Below are 18102 nucleotides of genomic sequence, written 5' to 3'. Positions count from 1 at the left end.
TTACCATTATAGATCTATGAGATGAAGTTTTAAATATTTAGTTCATTTAATATGAAATTCTTTAGACTAGACTTATGTCCTGATATCTCAAAAGACACAGAAAAGGATATGATAAATTGGTGGGCTTTAATAAAAATTGTCCTCCTGGAAGACATGCTCTTTTTTTTTCAAGGAAGAGAGACATGTGAGTTGACAAAGTGAAAGATTAGGGGGAAGTCATTATACATGTTTGGAATGGCACTTGCAAAGGAACAGATAGGAGTATACACATTTTATGAAGTGGTTCTCATAAGACAGGTTTCATTTTGGTAAACATTCATTACTAGAAATAGTACTTGAAAAAGATATATGAATGGTATAGGATGTGAGAAATGACTTGATAGAGTTTAGGGTTAAAGTACCATTAGATTTCACAAGTGCCAAGCAATTTCTTCTCTTTAATCAGAGTAGTCAACAGGACAGTTGGTTTTCCAGGAAGCATATCGAAGCAGTAGATTTCCATACAAGGGGATAAACTCAAAAGTTCAAGTCCAAATATGAGTTGGAAACTGTAGTTCTGACAAGGCGAATTAAGAGGGCAAACTGGAGAGACATTTTTGGTAAGGAATTGTCAGACTGTAGATGACAGCAGTGGGTTGAATGTGATTTGTAAAAGAAGAGACACAAAAATTCTTCTAACTTTGTATTAGAGCTTTCCTAGACAATTGAAGGATGGGAGTGAACAAGAATGTGACAATATGACACAATTTATGGAGTAGTCTTACTGACACATAGTCTGTGTAGTAGTGTCAATGATTTTACTTCTGAGTACTTTTGTGAAGAGGAAATGCGTATAATGATATGTAGGTTCCAGATTACTTTCAGAACAAGCTCTTCCTCTTTAAGTCTTTATTTTTTTCTTTCACACTAAAGGTAATTCCTACACCTGGCACTGGTCTGATTGTGGGAGAAAAAGGAAATCCTGGATTACCTGGCTTGCCTGGAGAAAAAGGAGAAAGAGGATTTCCAGGAGTACAGGGTCCACCCGGCCTTCCTGGACCTCCAGGTAAAAAGAACTATATGTCTATTTGGTTATACTATCCTTGCCAATCCAGGTATAAAATTTATCATACTTGTTCCTGGGTAAGCATGGTAGGTTCTGCCCAACTTCTACCATAGATTTTTTTCACGAAATTCCTCACTTGTGCTTTTTTTAAGTCCACTTAAGTTTAGTACCAGTGTCTCATGCCTATAATCCTTCCTACCTGACAGCTGAGGTTTATGGTTTGAAGCCAGTTCTGACAGGAAATTCTGTGAGACTCTTTTGGATTAACCACTAAAATGCCAAAGGTAGAGCTGTGGCTTAAGTGGTAAAGCACTAGCTTTGAACACAAAAGTTTAGGAATAGAATCCCGGCACTGAGTTCAAGTTCTAGGACCAGCACTTGCACAAAAAAAGTTCACTTAGTGTCATGCTTTTTAAAATTACATGTTCCATTTTATCTTTAAAAATTAAGAAAGGTTACTCCAAATAGTTGTGTGGTCTAGTAGATGACTCATTACATTTTCTTGGTATTAGAAAGGGAATGCTGACTTCCCAATGCCTTGTTTTTCAGATTTCCTATATAAAAATGGTTAGCATCACTTTCCACTGGAGTTCCAGAATCATCTAATAGAAATCTCCATGGTGATTTTGTGGTGGAAAAAAATCTAAGGTCTCAATACTATATTTTATATCACTCCCTTTGAAGATACATATTGCTATGTAGCATTTCTAATTCGGCCATCAATTCAACAGCCCTTGTCTAACATCTTAATTTAGATGATCTCTGAAATGGAGTGGTAGTGAGGAGTTACATAAAATTCACAGAAGCTTCTGATATAGTACCTGCTATACATATATAGTCAATAAATTATCATTCCTTTCCCTTCAGAAATATGTAGGTAATGAAATACTAGCATGATGAGGTGGGTGACAATCAGTTATTTTACTGGAAAGACAGAGAATAAGTAGAAATTCCTTTATGCTCTAAATATGTACTATTCATCTCAAGATGGTGAACTAATCTATCTGTTTGGAAAACTGAAATAAGGGATTCTCCCAAAGTGCAGGAAAATAGTTAAATAATTAAAAATGTGAAAGTTAAATTGATATGGAAAGGATAAACCCAGACACTTCTAAATCTACTAGAAGAGAGTTCAAAGTCGAAAGAATGGGACAAGGAGTGAGACTTGAAAACAAATAATGGCTGAGAACTTCCATGTGCTAAAATAATGCACAAAAAGCCATGTGGAAAATGTCATGAATCACTAAACTAGAGGAAAATGATAACAATATTAGAAAACTTTTTAACTAGATACATTGCAGGAACATTTCAGAATTTAGAGATAAAGAATAACTGTTAAAAGTTGTCTGACAAAAAAAGAACACCTACAAGAGCAATACGATATAGGAGAAGCCAAAGGAACATGTTTTCAAAGTAATAAGGATAAAAGACTGGATTTAGGATTCTACATTTTACAAAACCATCATATTGGTGTGAAGATGGAATACTTGGAAAGTTTACCATTCTCCAAACTTATTATCAAATAATTACTGGAGGTTTTATTGTGAAAAAAAAAAAGATTTCAGGATGATGTTTAAGATCAACATCGAGGTATAAGAACCATGGACTGAAAACCATGTCAGCTAAGGCACTAACTGTAAGTAATTATTGAGCATTAAAAATTAACAAAGATTGTAAAGTCACAACCAGGAGATATCAGTTCAAACATTTTTATATGAGGTGCAGACAGGGTGAAGAATTAGTGATAAGAGGATTCATTTTTTTGTCTTTTTTATCTTGCCATCCAGTGAGGACGTTTATATTATTAACTCTGACAATATACTCTAAAAATTGTAAAAGAATATAGATTTAAAGACACAGATTAAAATTTTAATAATAATCACTGGAAAAAAGAAGCTAACTATATACCTTCCATACCAGTAGAAGGAAAAAAAATGTTGTAATTATTTTAACATGCCATGTAAAATCATACCCCCTTTTTTTTTCTCTCGTGTTCCCTTCCTGAGGTTTTACCCCTGCTATCACTGTATCTGATCTTAGTACCCTGGCTACTGTATATACGTGTATTGGAACTAGGGAAGGGAAAGGGAATACCAAAATCAAAAGACAACGGATAAAAAGGCAAACCATTGCAAAAGCAATACTTACAAAACCATTTGGTGTAAACCAACTGAGAGGGAAATGGGGAGGGGGGAGGGGGGGAAAATGAGGGAAGAGGCTACAAGTTGGATAAGAAATGTACTCACTGCCTTACATATGAAACTGTAACCCCTCTATACTTCACTTTGACAATGAAGAAGGAGAAGGAGAAGGAGAAGGAGACGGAGAAGTAGAAGGAGAAGGAGAAGGAGAAGGAGAAGGAGAAGAAGAAGAGGAAATAGAATGAGAAAAAAAGAATAATGGTCAAACTCAACAATTGGAAAATTTCCAAATAAGACAAAAAGACAATAAATGTGAAAATATATGTTCTCTGAAAAAAAAAATAAAGACCTTACCTATGATCATATCATTCGGAACCAACACAACCAGTCTGGTCTGAAATATTAATGATTTCCACAAAAATTTATTGACTTTATTGGTGCTTTTATAGATGAATTCTACCACATTTTTTTTTGCCAGTCCGGGGCCTTGAACTCAGGGCCTGAACACTGTCCCTGGCTTCTTTTTTGCTCAAGGCTAGCACTCTGCCACTTGAGCCACAGTGCCACTTCTGGCCGTTTTCTATATATGTGGTGCTGGGGAATTGAACCCAAGGCTTCATGTATTCAAGGCAAGCACTCTTGACACTAGGCCATATCCCCAGCCTGACTCTACCACATTTTTGTGGAACAAATATTGCTTATATTGTAAATGATTCCAGAGGTTTATAAAGGAAACTCAATTTAATTAATTTTGAAACTAAACCACTTAAAGGACTAACAATAAAAGTAAGTGAATTCAACCTCATATAAACATAGCAATAATCATAAATAAAATACTAAATCTATCTAGAAGTACATTAAATAATATAGCATATGACTGTGTACATGTTATACCAAAATTGCGATTCAATATTGCTATAACTGACTACGTTTATAGAGTAAAAGAAAACAAGTCAATAGATAGAGTAATTCACAGTAGTAATGAAACAAACATGTAAACCCAAGAAAGATCTTTTGGGGGCCCTTTGCAAAATATTACTAAACGTTATTACAAAATATATGGAGAAATATACTTATTTGCTTATGCAAGAGATCAATTTTTTTGTTTTTTTATTTTATTTTTATGGTTGTGAACTTTTTTTTTCAAATTTTTTATTATCAAACTGAAATTTTTTAACTGTATTTTTTTGTCTTTTCTTTTTTGTACGGGGCTCGAACCTAGGATGTTATACTTGCTAGGCAAGCGCTTTGCCACTGAGCTACATCCCAGCCCACAAGACATCAATTTTATAGAAACAATAATATGATAAGTACATATAAGCTCAGATTAATTACATTCCAAATTCCAGTAGGTTTTATTTTTATTTTCTTTATTTCTTATTCTTTTATTTAAATGTTATTGTAAAGGTGATGTACACAAGGGTTACAGTTACATATGTCAAGTAGTGAGTGCATTTCTTTTTGAACAGTGTCACCCTTTTCCTCATTCTCTCCGAGTTTTTCCCCTCCTGACCCCTCTACTTCCCGGTAGTTTAAAAAAAAAAAACTTAGGAGGTGTTGATTGTTCATAACCATAATTCTAGCTACTCGAGAGACTGTGAATAAGATTGTTGGTCAAGGCCATCCTGGGCAATGACCTTTTCTCTACCAGCATCTGGGCACAGCAGAAAGCAGCCTATCATCGTAGTTACATGAGACACAGAGATAAGGAGTATCATGGTTCTAGGGTAGCCTGGGGCAGAGACTTCACTCATTGCAATGAAGCTGGATGTGGTGGCGTGCACCTGTCATCCCAGCTACTGCAGGAAGGGAAAATATAGGAGAATTGCAGTCTAGGAACACAGTAGGTAGTAAGCAAGACTATCTCAAAAGTGATTGTGTTTAAAAAGAGACTGGTTGCATGGCTCAGTGGAAGAGTGGCTTGCCTAGTAAGTATACTACCAAATTCACATCCTAATACCACTGACCAACCTCTAAAAAAAGAGAAACTGACAAGATGATTTGGAATTAATTTAGAAGAGTAAATTTATAAGTGAAGTAATTATTGTTTTAAAAAATAACAAGATATGGGGCTGGGAATATGGCCTAGTGGTAGAGTACTTGCCTCACATATATGAAGCCCTGGATTCGATTCCTCAGCACCACAAATATAGAAAAAGCCAGAAGTGGCACTGTGGCTCAGTGGCAGAGTGCTAGCCTTGAGCAAAAAGAAGCCAGGGACAGTGCTCAGGCCTTGAGTTAAAGCCTAGGACTGGCAAAAAAAAAAAAAACCCAAAAAACAAAAAAACAAAAACCCACAAAAATGTATATAGTTTCCTTACCAGTTTTGGAAAACCTAAAACTTTAGTAATAGGAGTCTGGTAGTTGTGCAGGAATAGACAGTAGAACTGAAAATATCCAGGGACAGAGATATTTTTTGTGTATATTTGTAAATACCTCTTTTTCTCCTCTTAATAGCGTCCTGCTTTTCTGACATTAAAAGACCACATGTACACGGGTAAACAGTAGTATATAGGGTAAAAATACAAACAACTACAAAAGCAATACTTGCAAAACTGTTTGGTGTAAATGAACTGAACAACTCATGGGGAGAAAGGGAAAGGGGGAGGGGGTAGAGGGAATGAGGGATGAGGTAACAAACAGTACAAGAAATGTATCCAATGCCTAATGTATGAAACTGTAACCTCTCTGTACATCAGTTTGATAATAAAAATTTGAAAATAAAATAAAAAGTTCCACTTCTAAAAAAAAGGACAGATGGAAAGTTATTAGTAATTTCCAGAAGTAATTGCTACTTTAAATTATTGTCTCTTCCACTCAAACTAGTACATTATTTGGAACTTTACATCCGTTGGATGTTGACTGTCATAGAAAAACAATAAAAGTATAGTAGTCTTATGTTGAAGGAAGATATTACCATTACTTAATGTCTTGCTAACACCTAAAGTAATAGCACTAAAATTAGATCATTTGCTCTTTTAAGAAATACTTTTAAATGAGTATTTTTTCTTATTTTAGGGTCTGCAGTTATGGGTCCTCCTGGTCCCCCTGGATTTCCTGGAGAAAGAGGCCAGAAAGGTGATGATGGTCCACCTGGAATTTCTATTCCTGGATCTCCTGGAATTGATGGACAGCCTGGTGCTCCGGGCCTTCCGGGTCCTCCTGGCCCTCCTGGTCCTTACATCCCATTTCGTAAGCTGAGGTTTTCCCTGAGAACTTTTATTGTTGTTTCAGTTGAATTTATAAGAGAATCTAACTGAAGATGTGGCATCATTATTTATGTTCTTAATGTTGATGAGAATCTACTTCTAGGTTTTGGTTATTCTTTGATGTTTAATTTTTAAATTTTCTCTTCAGTGTTCATCATCACAAATATTGTACTTTCATTTTGTCCCATAATGGTAGTTGTTTTTCTACAGAGAAGTTACTTCCAATAGAATATTTTTTTCTAGCCTGTCAGGCTTTTTAGTTTTATTTTTTGCTTAGTCCTGGGTATTCACAACAGTTAGCACATTATCCTTTCTTTATCTAATCTCAGACGATGCGCTATGTAAAGCTGGCCCACCAGGCTCCCCAGGATCTCCAGGTGATAAAGGATTTCCAGGAGAACAAGGAGTGAAAGGTTTGATCCCCAAACATATTCATTCCTTTATTCTTTCAAAGCATCAGCAAAATCCCCCGTATCTTATCTTCCATTCTACGTTTGCCACTCAGTCCTGTGTTCATACTCCAAGATTATCTACTTGACCATAGCGTACTTTTAGATAGTATTCATTTTATGAATCCTGTTCTCTCATCTCTTATCTCCAACCTTTTTCGCTCACTACGTATAATAACCTGACCCCCGTATTATGTAAGTCCCACTGAGACCTACCAACTTTGAATATCTCTTAACTTTTTCATGTCTTTTTTCCCATCATAATCTAACTTAAATGCCTTGATGATCATTGCATTCAATCCTACTCATAAATTCCTGGCACCTTCTTCCTCTCATTTCATTATATTCATTTGGAACTATAATATATCCTTGTAGTTCAAGTTGCTACCTCTTCTGAGCCCGCACCCTCACTCTTCCTTTCAAACAGAATACATCCTTCTCTATTGTCATTTTAAAATTCTGACCTTTTTTTTCCCCCACTGGCCAGCTAAAGTAATAATGAGACTCTTTTGACGATTGCTGTCAACACATTTATTTACCTACTCACATCTGTACTTACACACTACTTCCTTGCCTGAGAGTTATTCTTTTTTTTCTGAAGTGACAGTTATTCTGTATGTACAACAGATTCAATTTCCTTCTTGTTTACCCAAAGGTTTTGGTTCAGGAATTGTTGCCGCATCTATACCATCAGTTTTCTAGTTTTTGTTGTATTATTCCCTCTAGCATATGGGTACGATGTTCACACTTACCTAAAAAATACCTTAATAATTGTTCCACATCTTTTGCTATATATTATTCTATGTTCCTTTTCCTTTTTGCAGTAAAATTCCTCATGAATTTTCTACCCAGTGCTTCTACTGTTTTTACATTTTCTCATTTTTAAAAATTTTTAACTTGAAACTGTAACCTCTCTGTACACCAGTTTGATAATAAAAATTTGAAAAAAAATTAAAAAAATAAAGATGCAATATGCTCTGAGTTTATTGCATCCACTTCTGACCCATAGCAGCTGCTGCATTACAAATAAATAAATTCAAGTTCAAATCCTGAAAAAAAAAATTTTAACTTGTATTGATTAAATACAAAAGTATGTATTAATGGAATACCATGTAATGGTCAATATGTATATACTGTGTAAAGTATGTATATAATATGTATATAATGAATAATGTTTAAATCAAATTGCATATATTTATCTTCTCAAACTTTCAAAACCTTTTTCTTCTAGCTTCTTGAAGTATACAATACATAATTATTGTCTGTAGTCACTATACCATGCAAATATATCCCAGAGCTTTTACTCCTATACAACTGTAACTTAATACTTTTCCTATCCTTCACTTTCTGTGGCTTCTGGTAACCACCATTCTCTTATCAACTTTCATGAGATCAGTTTTTAACATTCCGCATATGAGTGAGATCATGTGGTACTTGTGTTTCTGTCTGGTTTATTTCACTTAATATAATGGTCACAAGTTCCAGCTATGTTGGTAAAATGACAAGATCCCATTGCCGTTAATGGCTGAATAATACTCTATTGCATATATGAACCATGTTTTCTTTATGTATTCATCAGTAGGTGGATACTTAGGTTGTTCGCATTTCTTGGGTATTGTGAATAGTGTTGCAAGAAACATGTCTCTTCAACATAGTGATTTCGTTTCCTAGAGAAATGTATCTAATAGTAGAATTGCTAATTATATTGATAGGTTTAAAAATACTTTTTGAGAAACTTTGATACTAGATTTCATTTCTCTGTTTTGTCGGCTGTGAGGCTTGAACTCTGGGCCTGTGCGCTGTTCCTGAGCTCTTTAGGTCAAGGCTAGTGCTCTACCACAGCATCACTTTCTGTTTTCTAGTGATTAATTGGAGATAAGGGTCTCATGGACTTTTCTGCCCAGGGTAGCTTTGAACTTTAATCCTCAGGTCTCAGCCTCCTGTGTAGCTAGGATTACAGGTGTGAGCCATTGGCACCCACTTCTCTAATCTTTATTATTTCTTTCCTTCTGGAAACCTTGAGTTTAATTTGTTATAATTTTTCTCATTCCTGAGATATAGTGATAAGTTTTTAACCTGAGATTTTCCTACTTTTTTGATGTTGCACCAGTGACTATGAACTTATTTCTTAGTGCTATATTTGTTGTATCCCATCATTTTGAAATGGCATGTCTCCAATTTGTGTGTGTGTGCGCGCACGCGTGTGCGTGTTTGTGTGTGTATGTGTGTGTGTGCACAAGTGTGCACGCACATGTATGCACAGGTCCTGGGGCTTGAACTCAGGGCCTGAGTGCTGTCCCTAATCCTTTTTACCGTTTGAGCGATCATTCTACTTCTGGCATTTTGGTGCTTATTATTTTTTTTCCCAGTAAATAGTGAATGTTTATTACTTATAGGTTTTTAAACTGAATTTCTATTTGGTTTACATACCATCAAATAATATCACTAAAGAACACTAAAAGAAAAAAAGAAAACTTTGGTGCTTATTTAGAGATAGGATCTCATGGATTTTCCTGCCCAGACTAGTATCAAACTGTGAACCTCCTGAGCAGAATTAGAGGTGTGAGCCACCAGCACTTGACTCCAATTTAATTTAAGAAAATGTTTAATTTCTTTCTTACTTGATTTATTGTTTGTTCAAAGCTAAGTTGTTTAATTTTCATGTACTTTGTATAGTTTCCAAAGTTCATATTTTTACTGATTTGTAGCTTTGTTACATTGTGATTTGAGAAGATACTTGGTATGATTTAATATTTTCTTAATTTGTTGAGACTTGTTCTGTAGCTTATCTGACCTGTTCTGGAGAATATGAAAACTATGTGTTCAGCAGCTGTTGAATAGAATGTTCTGTGGATTTCTCTTAGATCCATTTGCCTTAAGATACCACGTAACTCTGAAGTTTCTTTGCTGAATTTCTCTCTGAATGCTCATTCCCTTGGTTTAAGTGCCCAATTTTTATGTCTCTTTTTCAATCTATTAATACTTCTTGTATTTGGGCTCTCCAATACTGGGCATATATATATATATATATATATATGGAGAGAGAGAGACAGAGAGAGAGAGAGACAGAGAGAGAGACAGAGAGAGAGAGAGAACTGTTAGTTCCTCTTGTCAAATTGATCTTTTTGTCATTATATGATGACCTTTATTGTGCTGGTCCTGGGGCTTGAACTCAGAGCCTGGACACTGTCCCTGAACTTTTGGGCTCAGGGGTAGTTATCTAGCACTTTGAGTCACAGCTCCATTTCCAGATTTGGGTCATTAATGAAGATAAATCTTATGGACTTTCCTGCCTTGGCTAGCTTTTGAACTGTGATCCTCAGATCTCAGCTTCCTGTTTAGCTAGGATGATTGGTATAAGCCACCACCAATGCCTGGCCGTTTGGTGACTTTTCATGTCTCTTTTTATGGCTTTTGATTTAAAGTATCTTATAATGTCAGTATCGCTACTGCTTTCTTTTGTCTTCTATCTGTATAGGACATTTTATTTCATCCCTTCATTTACAGTCTGTGGATGACCTTAGATATGAAGTGACTTTCTTGTAAATCAAGAATGGGTATGAGAAACTCAGTTACTGTGTCTTTTAATTGAGAAACTTAATTCATTTGCATTCAAGGTAATTATTGATGAATAAGATCTTCTTGTGTCTTAGCCATTATGTAATGCTTTTTACTTAATTTATTTATTGTCAAAGTGATGTACAGAGAGGTTACAGTTAGTACATTTCTTACCAAACTTGTTACCTCCTTCCTTATTTTTCTCACCTTTCCCCGTCTCCAACTCCCCCCACCACCGAGTGGTACAACTGGTTTACAGCATATAGTTATGTAAGTATTGCTGTTGCATTGGTTCGCCTTTTACCCTTTGTCTCTCCATGTTGATGTTCCCCTTCCCTTCCCTAGTTCCAATAAGCATATATATATAATACTCAGGGTACCAATATCAGTTGCAGTGACATCAGGGGTAAAAATCTGGGGAAGAAACACAAAAGAAAATGGCATAATTTCATATGGTATGTTGAAAATAACAACAACAATGATAAACCACTTATTTCCCTAAGTTGGAGTTCATTTCGATTAGCATCATCTTATGTATTCATATGTACATAGCTATTGAGCTCTGTGATCTTCTGCTGGGACTATCCTAGAATTTTACTAATTATTGCCAATGAGGGAACCACAAGCACTAAAGCTACCAGCACAACTATGTTCATCACAGCACAATGTACCATCGCTAAAATATGTAACCAACCCAGATGCCCCTCAGTAGATGAATGGATCAAGAAAATGTGGTATATATACACAATGGAATTCTATGCATCTATCAGAAAGAATGACATTGCCCCATTCGTAAGGAAATGGAAGGAATTTGAAAAGAAATCATACTAAGTGAAGTGAGCCAGACCCAGAGTAACTTTTTTTTAATATTTTCCTTACCATCTTCCTTTGTTGTTGGTGAAGTACTCTAATATAGTTTGATTTTGTGCTAATTATTTTTTATTGTGTAGAATAAATTTTTACTTTGCACTTTCCATGAGGCTTACAAAAAGGATATTTTGAGTGCAACAAGCTGTTTTGAAATTATGCCAACATATTTAACCTAGTCATAAATATAAAAACAGAACTAAATGAACCAAATAACTAGGGATAATATAAACATAAGAAAAGTTTTCAATTATGTTCCATTTCTCAATCTATACTGAAGTTTAGATATCTCATTTTATGTCTTTCTTTGCCACTAAAATAGCATTGTAGTTACTATTACTTTAATTGTTTTTATTTTGTGTTCATATTTAAAATACTCACAATATTAGAGCGTTCTAGTTTTTGTGTGCGGGTCCTGAGGCTTGAACTCAGGGCTTGGGTACTGTCTCTGAAATATTTGCTCAAGGAAGGCTACCATTTGAGCCACAGTATCATTTCTGGCTTTTTGGTAATTACTTAAAAGATAAGATTCTCATGGTCTTCCTTGGGCTGTTTTGAACCATGTTCCTCAGATCTCAGATCTCCTGAGTACCCAGGATTACAAAAATGAGCCACTGGCACCCAGCTAAGTATTCCAAATTTGCTTCTATAATTACTCTTGCTATTAAGGGTTTTAAAAAATCTTCTTATGATTTCTTTTTATTATTTATGTCTCTTTTTTCAATTTGAACAACTTTCTTTAGCATTTGATTTAGAATAGGTTTGGAGAAGATACATTCTCTCAACTTTTGTGTAGGAAAATGTTTGTCCTCCATTCATTTCTAAAAGATAGCTTTGTTGAATTCAGCATTATCAGTTGACAGTTTATTTTTTTCCTTCAACACTATGCAGATCTCACACTATTCTTGCATGATTTCTGCTGAGAAGTCAGCTCTCAAGTAAATTTAAGTACACCTGTGTATTGTTACTTGTCTTGAAAATCTTTTGAACTGTGAGAGCTTGATTATAACTATTTATTCTTAAACACACTCTAATCAATGTTTCACCTTTCCATCCCAGTCTTTTGCCTACCACTCACAAATACTAGGCAAAGTCATTAGCAGCTTCCAACTTACCAATACACATGTTACATCTCAGTCTTTTTACTTACTTGCTTTGTCCCTTGTGTTAACACTATCTTCACTTGGCTGTCACAATGTTGCATTTCCTATTTTTCCTCTATATTCGTTGACATTTATGCATTTATGTATATGTATGCGTACTATATTCACAATGTACTCATATATGTATATATGCATACATGCATATATACACACACATGCATATGTATATGTGTGTATACTATATAGTAGACATATGTGGATATATTATATACATATATCTATATTTCTCTATATATGGGTGTATATGTGTATCTATATTGCACATAGGTATCTACTAAACCAAAATATGGAATGATTCTCTGACAAGTGAAAATTTTCTTTCTCTCTAAGTATCACAAAGCATGGCCACTATTTTATACTCTTATTATATATCAGTTATCCTAACATAGTATTTTATCTATGATATACATCAATAGTTTATAACAGTATTATCACTGCTGTTTGGTGTTCCATTGTACAAATCTTTCTCAATATGCATTTTAATGTCAATGGACTTTTGATCTGGAGCTACTATGACAAAAGCTGCAATGAACATCCTTGTACATGTTTTTAAAATTCAATGTAAGTCTTGTTGTGGATGTACTTGGGAATAGAATTGCTAGGTTATAGGGTACGTGTAGGTTTTATTTTGTGGGTAGCAACAAACCATTTCCCAAAGTGATTTTAAGTTTATATTTCCCTGATGACATTGATAACAAGCTTCTTTATTATGATTGTTTCAGTCTTCTTTGTAAACTCTCTTTTTCTCATGTTTAATTTGATATTTGATTACTATATATGCATATATATGTTGGATATATATGCATATGTATATATGTGCATGAGAGTTTCCAGTTGCTATATATGTTATATAAGCTATATAACATAGATATTATAGGCCATACCAAATATATATCCCATAGATTATATATAGCATGTATAACATAAGACATAAATATATTATATATATTTGTCTTCCATTCTGTAACTTGATTTTTTGTTTGTGTCTTTTGTTAAACAACACATTAGTAAATGAAAGCAAATGTATTAAAGTCCTAATCATATAAGTTAGTGCTGTCTGTACCATGTTTCAGAAATCTTTATCTTGATAATATTTTGTTTCTCTCTAGTTGCTTTATCATTTTTCCTTCCATATTTTGATCTTTTATCTAAGTTCATTTCATTTTTGTTATAGTCAGAAGCAAGGATTAAAGCTCACTTATCCCTTATGTATGTGCAGTTACCTGCATAACATAAAAATCCCTCAACTTCTCCAGTGATTATATTAGTAACTTTGTTGTAAATTATATGACCACATATGTGTGAGTCTGTTTCTGACCTCTATTCTGTGTTGTGTCTATTTGTCTCTTTTTGCTTTATAGTAACTTAAATATTCTAGGTTCTTTGTATTTTGCATGGATCTTAAAATTATATAGTCACTTTCTCACTGGAAATGCCTTAGGGTTCAGCTCTTGCTCTCTATCTAAATTCATTTATCCAATTTTGTGGCTTTTAAACATCATTGACATGACAGTGATTTCTAAATATATGTCTCCCTACAGATATGTCTGTTTTGTTCAATATGTGTATATCCAATGCCTTATTTTGTGTTTTTGAACTTGATATCTTGATTATAGTTCTCATTTCTGCCACTTTCTCCCTGATAAGATAATTACCTCACTCCAATTTTTCCCCGCTTATTTAAAAATCAGGCTACTTTTTAGACTGAAACTCTTGGAGTCTTCTTGGATTGGCCTTTTCCTTTGTGTCATATGTGTGATCCACAAAACATTCTGTTGGCTCAACTTTTGAAATTGTTCAAGACCTCACCAATTCTGATTATGTTTTTTGCTTTCACTCTAGAGACAAGCTACTGTCTCTTTTCTAGATCACTGTAGTAGCACATTACATGGTTTCCATCCTTGCTCTCAGTATCTATTACTAATAGCCAAATTATACCTTTAAAATGTGTTATATCATATTCTTTTCCCATTTAAATTGTTTACTGGTTTCTCTTTTCACTGAAAGAAAAAGCTACAGTGTTTACTGTGGCCTGTATAATGCTTTGTGGTAGAGCACTCCTTATAAACTGTAAACTCTCTGATTCTACTTCCTCATTCTGCTCCATCAATGTGTTTAGTTGCTGTTCTTTGTATGTGCCAAACATGACTATTCTCTCTGCTAGAATGCTCTCTGCTTATTATGGATATGCAATGTCTTTTATGCTTCATTAAATCATACACCATCTTGTCTTGAGCTCTATCCCAACCCCATCATATTTTAAATTACAACCTTCCTTTCACCCACCTCTCTCTGGCATGCTCAACTTTACTTTTTTCCTACAAATGTACTTGAATACACTAAAAGCTACATGTGTTTACTATTTTATTAAAATCTTTCATATGTATTTTAATAAATTATTGCCTTCATTGTTTACTTTCCCTTTTGACCAGTAGACAAAGAGCTTTTTGAAGGTATGAGATCTTGTTTGTTTAATTTGTCCATGTGGTACAAGCACCTATAACAGTTCTTGACACATAGTAGGCACTTAGTAAATATTTCTTGATAGATCAGTCCTGGATTCAGGCTTCTCCAACCACACTGTTAGGCAGGAATGCTGAACTTTACTGTTAACTTCTTTAGAACTGATCTAAAGAAGGCTTAAGCAATATTTGTTTTCTGTTTTGATCTTCACCAGGTGATAAAGGTGACACCTGCTTCAACTGTATTGGGAATGGTATAGCAGGACCTCCAGGACATCCTGGTTTGCCAGGTCTCCCAGGTCCTCCAGGTAAAACATTCAGATTAAAGGCAATCTTTTAAATATTTCTTAATTGTGTTTTAGTAAGTTCTTAGATGTTTTAGTTGCTAGTTTCTTGTTTTAATTGCTAGATTCTCATTTTATAGATAATTTATATGTGCAAATAAATATGAAATGTTTTTCTGTTATGAAGTAGGCTCTTGTTTCTAATACCTGAAGCTAACAAAATTTCCTATGACAGCATTTGACACTGTTCCAGAAGCTATATCTTTCCGATTTTCCATGTGGAAAACTACATAATGTAACAGTCAAACTTGTTTCTTCCAGAAAACTTGGGCAAAGTTCATAATACTTGGACCTTGAGCTAGTTTCCAGTGGCAGAACTTCTATTCATTAGAGAAGTGTCACAGACAGTTATTGAAGAATAAGATTTCTATTGGATTCTGGCAACCAACTGACAATATTCCTCTCTCTACGTATGACTCGTCCCTCCTCATTTCTAATCAAAACCATATCCAACATTTTAGACCCACAAGCATTTTACTCAATAACCTATTAGTATATCCTACTATTTTTGAGATCACACTTACCTATCTAATATGTGTGTCAAAATATGTATGTCAAGAACATTAATTCATTAAGAACTTGGCAAAAATTTCAGCAAGTCTGGATGTCAGCGTCTGTAAGTTATCAACCTAGCCATGTTCCTCTAGCCTATTAGTATAAAACATAGGAGTAAATCAGAATCACCTAGAACACTTGTTGAAATCCAGATTGCTGAGCACCACTTTCAAAGTTTCTGATTCAGTACATACAAGTGAAAAATTATTGAAATGCTCAAAATACAATATATTAAACCAGTATTCAGGTGACTAATTTATGTGAACAGTTATTGCTTTTGTGAATTTATGTAGTCACTGTACCAAACATTTCTCATATATCAAAATTTAGGAAATGGTAGACCAAAGAAAGCACTGATTAAGGACGTAGGGATATTTTATAAATGATAGTGACGATGCATAGACTGTTATTGGTTTTTTGTTGTTGTTGTTTTGCCAGTCCTGGGGCTTAGACTCGGGGCCTGAACACTGTCCTTGGCTTCTTTCTGCTCAAGGCTAGCACTCTGCCACTTGAGCCACAGTGCCACTTCTGGTCATTTTCTATACATGTGGTGCTGGGGAATAGAACACAGGGCTTCATGTATATGAGGCAAGCATTCTTGCCACTTGGCCTTATTCCCAGCCCCACAGACTGTTCTTTATCTTCTCCTTTTAGTAATGGATGAATATAGGTATTTAAGCATTGTTTCATGTATCATGTGGTAGCTGCAGATTCTGATAAAAGCTACTTTGAAGTTACTAATATCAGATGATACAATATTTTATGAGATACAAAATGCTAAATGCATTTAAAGGAAAGGGTGATTTCCCCATTTTAAATGCATACAAGAGGAAAATAAAAATGTAACTTAAATGGGATAGAATGGGGTTCATATTTTAAAACTTGTGTTCTAGAGTTGATGGTTTTTATATGAGCTTGTATCAGACTTCATGCTCATCTTATTTTGTGTATACTAGGATCTCTTGGTTTTCCTGGACAGAAGGGTGAAAAAGGACATGCAGGAGCAACCGGTCCCAAAGGATTGCCAGTAAGCTTTGAGAAAATAGTAAATCAAAAAAAAAAAAAGTGAAAGGAATCTATATAAGCTCTAATTTTCAGCTATGGATATATGTGTAATTTATATGGTATTACATATTTTAGCATGCCTAATATTTATGAATATTCTATATTAAATAGAAATATGGTCTCTAATAAATTTAGCTTTTCAGAGTAAATTTCATTGAATTGATTATACAGTACTCCTATGCCTCACGTAATTCGATGCTATGTATGCTGAATGTTCTCTCTTTTTTCTTCCACTTAGGGCATCCCTGGAGCTCCAGGTGCTCCAGGCTTTCCTGGATCTAAAGGTGATCCTGGTGACATCCTCACTCTTCCAGGAATGAAGGGTCAAAAGGGAGAGCTGGGATCCCCTGGAGCTCCAGGGCTTCCTGGTTTACCTGGCACTCCAGGACAGGATGGATTACCAGGGCTTCCTGGGCCCAAAGGAGAGCCTGTGAGTTGGTTTGATATTCTTGCTATTATGATATAAAATGGTCACAAATATTTTCTAGGGGCTGGGGGTGTATATCATTTGTAGAGCTCATCTTAACATGTGTGAGGCTCTGGATTTAATGCTCACATCCAAAAAGTTTGCTAACTTAAGACAGACTCAAAAACTAAACATAAATGAACAGTCTTCCTTCCTTATTTTCTTTTTATTTTTTTATTTTTGCCAGTCCTGGGCCTTTGACTCAGGGCCTGAGCACTGTCCCTGGCTTCCTTTTGCTCAAGGCTAGCACTCTGCCACTTGAGCCACAGCGCCACTTCTGGCCGTTTTCCATATATGTGGTACTGGGGAATTGAACCCAGGGCTTCATGTATACGAGGCAGACTGTTTTGCCACTACGCCCTATTCCCAGCCCCCTTCCTTCCTTCTTCCTTCTTCCTTCTTCCTTTCTTTCTCTCTCTGCCCCTCTCACTCTTTCATGTGGGTTAATTTTTATTATTCTTTTGTTTGTACAAAGGGGTTTCAATTCAGCATATGAATTTGTGAATAGAGTGAATATTGAGGGGCTGGGGATTTAGCTCAGTGGAAGAGTGCCTGACTGGCCAGCGCAAGGCCACGAGTTCAGTCCTCAGCTCTGGAAAAAAAATCTATAAAAAATATATATGAATCTATAGAGTGAATATTGATCAACACCATTCCTTCCATCAGAGGCTCATTTTATGCACAAGACCCAACCTATGGTACTTTGATGGGAAGTATATTTTATAACATGTTAGGTAGACTGTAACTCTCTTGAATTATACTAGGTTATGAATTTCAT

The 18102-nt window shown here is 35.0% G+C and overlaps 1 protein-coding gene across 4 annotated transcripts in view; it reads left to right on the top strand.

Annotated features, from left to right (window-relative positions):
• Positions 1–18102, top strand: part of Col4a5 (collagen type IV alpha 5 chain) — a 186673-nt gene that overhangs the window by 98443 nt on the left and 70128 nt on the right. For all 4 annotated transcript variants that reach the window (XM_048336891.1, XM_048336890.1, XM_048336888.1 and 1 more), the window contains exons 19-24: positions 913–1045; positions 6205–6380; positions 6727–6808; positions 15110–15202; positions 16750–16820; positions 17097–17288. In XM_048336891.1, the coding sequence (XP_048192848.1) occupies positions 913–1045; positions 6205–6380; positions 6727–6808; positions 15110–15202; positions 16750–16820; positions 17097–17288 (747 nt within the window). The remainder of the gene's footprint in view (positions 1–912; positions 1046–6204; positions 6381–6726; positions 6809–15109; positions 15203–16749; positions 16821–17096; positions 17289–18102) is intronic.

This window comes from Perognathus longimembris, chromosome 28 (genome assembly GCF_023159225.1).
Source record: "Perognathus longimembris pacificus isolate PPM17 chromosome 28, ASM2315922v1, whole genome shotgun sequence".
Taxonomy (NCBI): domain Eukaryota; kingdom Metazoa; phylum Chordata; class Mammalia; order Rodentia; family Heteromyidae; genus Perognathus; species Perognathus longimembris.
This window is presented reverse-complemented; position numbering and strand designations above follow the sequence as displayed.